Source organism: Nanorana parkeri, unplaced genomic scaffold (genome assembly GCF_000935625.1).
Source record: "Nanorana parkeri isolate BGI_ZX_2015 unplaced genomic scaffold, ASM93562v1 scaffold385, whole genome shotgun sequence".
NCBI lineage: Eukaryota > Metazoa > Chordata > Amphibia > Anura > Dicroglossidae > Nanorana > Nanorana parkeri.
This window is the reverse complement of record NW_017306653.1, coordinates 881359-887457: the sequence shown is the minus strand read 5'-3', so window position 1 is coordinate 887457 and position 6099 is coordinate 881359. Positions and strand designations below refer to the sequence as shown.

General features: G+C 44.4%; 1 protein-coding gene across 1 annotated transcript in view; it reads right to left on the bottom strand.

The window, feature by feature from the left end:
• GLP1R (glucagon like peptide 1 receptor) overlaps positions 1–6099 on the bottom strand; it is a 197324-nt gene that overhangs the window by 35400 nt on the left and 155825 nt on the right. Inside the window, exon 8 of the mRNA XM_018559251.1 lies at positions 1958–2018. Coding sequence (XP_018414753.1) covers positions 1958–2018 — 61 coding nt within the window. The remainder of the gene's footprint in view (positions 1–1957; positions 2019–6099) is intronic.

Genomic DNA, 6099 nt, shown 5'->3' with positions numbered 1-6099 from the left:
GTGAGCCTAATTTGTTTGAAGAGGGTGTGGGACAGTGGCAGAATCCGGCGTCCTGCCCAGCTCACTAACATCACTGGTTGTCCAGCATCCCCGCTCAGCTGCTGGTAAGCAGTGATGTCTGTGAGCTGGGTGGCACTGCACCGCTAAGAGCTCTTAGCAACCTGGGATGCTGTGGACCCCCCTGCCGCTCCCCTCCCACCATCCGGCTTCCCCCAAAGAGATGCCACCTGAGACAACCGCCACAGGCTACCTCATTATAGGAAAAGCACAGTTTACATAATGCCATTCTTGGTGTCTGGAGGCCTGAACAGGCTGGAAATTCCTTGATTTACACGACTAAAGGTGTGAATTTCTTGTCAGATCATCAACATTACGTAACTGGAGCAAGGTGATTCTACATCTTTCACTCCTTCCATCCTGTTCTTGGACAATCAACATCTACACATCCCATGGTGATTAGATCAAGGTGTCTGTGCTACCAGTGTGGATATAAATACTGAGGTTATTTTCCCTGACACTCATTGGAACTTAGGATGGGGCTTGTAAAAGCTATACAACATCGCTGACTGGCAGAATGCACAGGGGATGGGGCGGGTACAGCTGGCTCTGCGGCGGATCCCGTCATCTACGTCGTGATCCGCTCCGGCTGCGGCGTCTCATATACTGAGCTTAGGGTAATGGGAGGACGCTAGTTTGTGTCCTCCCGTTACCCTAAGGAGAACTATGGGGAAAAACACTGACCCCATAGTTCTCCTTTAAGTCGACCATACGTGGCTCGGGTTTCAGCCTATCCCTGCTGGATTGTCCAAAATTTGAGCTTTGTTGCACCACCCAGCTCAATGGAACTGAAGAAGTGGCTTTGAGCTAGCCAGTAAAGCTTGGGAGCTACATCTTCAACATTACAGAATAAGCTTAGTTGAAAGTAACCAAACACTACTAGCTATACCAGGGATAGGCAACCTCAACACTGCAGCTGTGGTGAAACTGCAAATCCCATTATGCTTCTGCCTATGGGAGTCATCCACTGAGTCTTGCAATGCCGTATAGGACTTGTAGTTCCATGACAGCTGGAGTGCCAAGGTTGTGTACCCTTGAGTTATAGCATGACCTGGATGTCTGTAAGAAACAAATCAAGACGACTGGACTTGCTGTATTTTTCTTGAAGATGCTTGGTTGGTCACACGACTAGCTTTTCCAAAGCCAGCCCAAAGCTAGTCAGAAGACCAGCGAAACGTCTTCAGGAAAAATACATCAAGAGCAGTTGCCTTGATTTTGTTTTTACCATGACCTGGATGAATGAGAACCCATACAGACACAGGACCTGGATGAATGAGAACCCTTACAGACACAGGACCTGGATGAATGAGAAATATAACTCTTTGTGTCAGAAGGAAAAGTCACATCATTCGTTCTCCAACCCCAATCAGTGTTTGGTTGAGTCACCGTGTGGTTATGTTTATTCTCACTCTTCCTTTTGCTGTGTTCATCGGCACCCAACATCAGTGGTAATGCTTTGCTGAAAAGGAAACATTCCCAGCAAGAAAACGAACGAGTGAAGCGTGAAATAGAAAATAATGTGTATGGGTGAAGGGGGGATAGAAATGAGGCAGCCCGGCATTGGTCACATCTCCTATCCGTCCTGCGTAGTGATCCGGCCCAATCCCAGCCAGCACCCGATGAAACCGTGCTAGCGCACAGGTGAGATGGGTGAGTTGCAGGTGAAATCACCTGTGTTCAAGCAGTGATAGCCCAATCTCCTGGCCAGTCAGCTTCCATGAGGCCTTAAAAGTGCTGAATTGGATGCATTGGTGGTGGGGATGTGAGAGAATGATCAGCGACCTATGAACATACACAGACAACATCTACAAGTGGGGCACCGGGCAAAAGCAAACACACGCAGCCAATCAGCAGCAGCCAAGCACAGACTATGCACGTAATTAGAATGTCATTAACAAACCCATCGTCTTCATAGAGGTACTTGACTACACCCCAGGGGAGGACAAACAGCATCGGGAAACCTGAAGAAAGAGGAGAGAAGAGACAATCACTGGAAGAGAGAGAAAAAGGGAGAAGAGAGAGAAGAGACAACCACTGGAAGAAAGAGATAGAAAGGGAGAAGAGAAAGAGAAGGGAAAATTACTGGGAGAGAGAAGAGACAATCACTGGAAGAGAGAGAGAAATGGAGAAGAGACAACCACTGGAAGAGAGAGAGAGAGAAAGGGAGAAGAGAGAGAGAGAAGGCAAAATTACTGGGAGAGAGAGAAGAGACAATGACTGGAAGAGATAGGGAGGGAGACGAAAGAGAGAAAAGACAATCACTGGGAGGGGAGAGAGAGAGAAAAGAGACAATCACTGGAACAGAGAGAAAAGAGAGAAGAGACAATCACTGGAAGAGAGAGAGAAAGGGAGAAGAGACAACCACTGGAAGGGAGAAGAGAGAGAGAAGAGACAATCACTGGAAGAGAGAGGGGAGAGAGAAGAGACAATCGCGAGAGAGAGAGAGAGAGAGAGAGAGAGAGAGAGAGGAGACAATCACTGGAAGAGAGAGAGAGGGAGAAGAGAGAAGAGACAATCACTGGAAGAGCGAGGGGAGAGAGAGAAGAGACAATCACTGGGAGAGAGAGAGAGAGAGAGAGAGAGAGAGAGAAGAGACAATCACTGGAAGAGAGAGAGAAGACACAAGTATGTCACTTACTAAGGAAGGAGAGAGGAGAAATAGAGTAAAAATGACAGTCAGGGAGGCCTAGTTCCTTAAGCTGCAATATCATTTAAAGGAAAACTCCACTTTCATTAAACACATTAATATAGCATATAAAATTGCTACACAATCCATATTGTTATTTAATATTATTAGAAATTACGTTTGCATTTCAACCTGTAGCCACTTTAATAAAAAAAAAAAAAAATGGAATGCAATATGGAAACTTGGAGGCAGCATGTACATCATTGGTGTACAGAATGCCCTCAGAAATGTCATTTTCTGCTTGTGGCTCACGGATTTTCTCAGAAATCTATGCTAGGAAGTAAAATCTTAGGCATTCCCTGTACTAGTAATTTCATCTTCAGTGAGATACTCCCCAAGACTTCAATGTAGAAAAGGTCACTCGGGCTCAGATTCATTTTCAGTCAATGTTTATTGACCTCCCATCGTGCCACACTGTCAAGCGACGCCTTGGAACCATGCAGTTCTGTCCCCAGGCAAACAACAACTTGTCTTCCTGTATACATACATGTAATGTCCTGCTAAGCAAGTTGCACATCTCCCCACCAAGATCTTAGTAAGCTAGGACAGTTTGGCTGGAAGGGGGGTGCCAGGCACACTGCAAACATTGTGCATCAGAGCAGCCATGCCACTCTGCCTGCCGTCCCCACACGAAGAGATGCCGTCTGAGGCAAAGCCTTATTATAGAGATGGTCCTGGGAGAGAGGAATGGTAGAGTGATGTCTTCAAATGAGGAATGGATGGAATGATGGCTGCAAACTCTTATATGTGGTTTACTTTTAAGCCTTTTTCAATAACCGTTAAACTGTTCTTTGACAGAAACATGGTGCCATTAACTAACTTAATTGCTTTCGGTGAAATTTATCGCCTCCAGGACAAGCAGTTTGGGGGCTTATTCATCAGTTTTGAAAGGATTTACTTTAGGAATTAAACCATTCAATACAAATTAAATTAAAAAATTTACATGGAGCACAATGATAGTATCAATAAATTGCTTTATTCCACGGATTGTCTTCATCCATAACTTGCTCAATTATAAAAGGTGACAAATTGAAGACTGATTACAGGCTTTGATTCATTTTAGTGATTTATAAAGTATACGGCGGCTGGATGGATGGACCTAACAAATCTTATTGTCAGTCAAAGCACAAAAACAATTGTATAACCAAGGAATGAAAAATCAGAGAACATTGAGAGCAGGAGAATTGACTGTCCATCGCAAAGTGCCAAGCTATACTTGAGAACTACATGTGTCTTTTGGAGGGATAACTTTCTGATTTGTAAGAATTGGGGATGCGGGGGCAATTTTCCTGATCTTGATTTAGCCACAAAAACAATGGTTTTGCCTTTCTTGCAAAAATGAGCCTCTAATTTTGCCATGTGGAACCAGACGGATGAAGTATCTTACAAAATAGGTCACCTTTAAAGCTAAGGGCATGCTGTGCTCCTGGCTGTGTGACCCCTTTCCTGAGTGATATGGCTTTGTTATTGAACAAAGCCATGTAATCACCATGTCAATGCTGGCATGGGGATCATGTGACTTTGTTGCTAAACAAAAGGGTTTGTTTTATCATTAGGGTTACGGGTAGCTTTAGGGTTACCACCAAGGTTAGTGTTTCTTTGGCATAAGAACAGGTAGATATTCTCAGGGGCGGCCCGAGGCTGGGTGTCACTCGGAGCGGAGACCGGGTGGCACCCCGCAGTGACGTCATTGCGCATGTGCATGATGTCACCACGCACGTGCGCGATTATGTCATCACGCATGCGCGGCCATCTAATTGATGCCTGCCGGCGACCATCTTGGTGATGGACGCTGGCAGATAGAGGAGGGGACGTTCCCCCGGCGGGATGAGGTATGCCGCCAGGTCCCCTCCTCTCTCCTGACACTGTCAGGCTCTCGGGCAATGACCGAGTGCCCAACTTTTTAGAGGAGATGACACCTAAATGACTGTCAGTCATTTTGGTGTCACCCGTCCAATGGTACAGTCCGTGTACCCATCGCACTCAGAGCCGCTGCTCCAAAAATGGAAGGTGGGTGCAGCAGGTGGCTTCCGCAAAATCCTCACTTGTTTGGTTTGCCTGATGAAGGGGATCCTGTGAGACCCCGAAACGTTGTTTAGAGTGTTCTATTTACAACTAGTACGTTAATAAACACGTACTGAACTTGCTACTTGTACTGAAGAGTGCCGGTGTGCATCCTTCACCCAGCCAATGGTGTCACCAGGGTGCGGGCCGCACCCCCCTTGTGATGCCACTGGATATTTTAAAGGAGCTTCTTTAAAACGCATGAGGCATTTATGTTCCTGAGACCATGCCTTCTAATATTATCAAGAAGTTAGACATGTGCACCAGCAAAAAATTTGTTTAGTTTAGTTTCGTTTTGAAAAAAACATAAAAAATTTGTTTAATTTAGTTTCGTTTTTCGGATCCGAAATTAAATTAGTTTCGGACGAAATTCGTTAGCGGTAGTCCTGCCGAAATTCGTTTCTGAAAAAAAACTTTACTCTCCCGTGGCTGGATTTGAACCAACAACCTTCACAATGGCAAGCCTGTCCTCTAACCACTACTCTATTGCCTCTGTACTTTAACCATAGAAGCATTTGATATATATGAATGCAACATGTAGCATTTGACAGCTGAGAATGTCAAATGGGCGGAGCGAGTCGTGATGTCATGGCTCGCTCCGCCCACCTGTTGACTTTCAAACTGGATGTCGTGTCCCTCCTAACATTCCTACCAGACCTAAAGAGTCTGGTATGAATTGGGGGGAAACCTCACGCTTTTTTTTTTCTGCAGTCTGTAAAAAAAAATAAAAATCATTTTGCTGCAACAGAATTCGTCCAATAACGAGTTTCGTTGCAGCAAAATGACATTAGGAAAAAAAAAATGACATTTAGTCATTTAGGTCAATAGGAGAATGCCAATTCAAAAGCAAAGAAAAATAAAAATCTTTATCCATTACTATCCCATGGCTGGACTTGAACCAGTGACCTTGACAATGGCAATCCTGTGCTCTAACCTCTACACTATTGCTTAGGGTTTCAGTGTTGCTTCCGGCCTTCAATATGTGCAGGGCAGTATTGAATGAGAAGATTATCAAGGCATTATGGAGTTAACAGTTGGAAGGCTCTGCTGTCAGGGCTGGATTTCCCACAAGGCCTGGCCTTGGGGCGGCAGGGAGTAGAGGGGCAGCACAGGCACCAGGCTAATAGTTTTTTTCTACATTTAGCCCCTGTGTGATAGCAAAAAAAGTTAAGTGAAAAAAATAACAATAATAAACAAAATTTTAAAAAATTTAAATTGATAAAAAGTAAAAAAAATATTAAAATAAATTTTAAAAAAGTAAAAAAAATATTAAAATACATTTTAAAAAATAA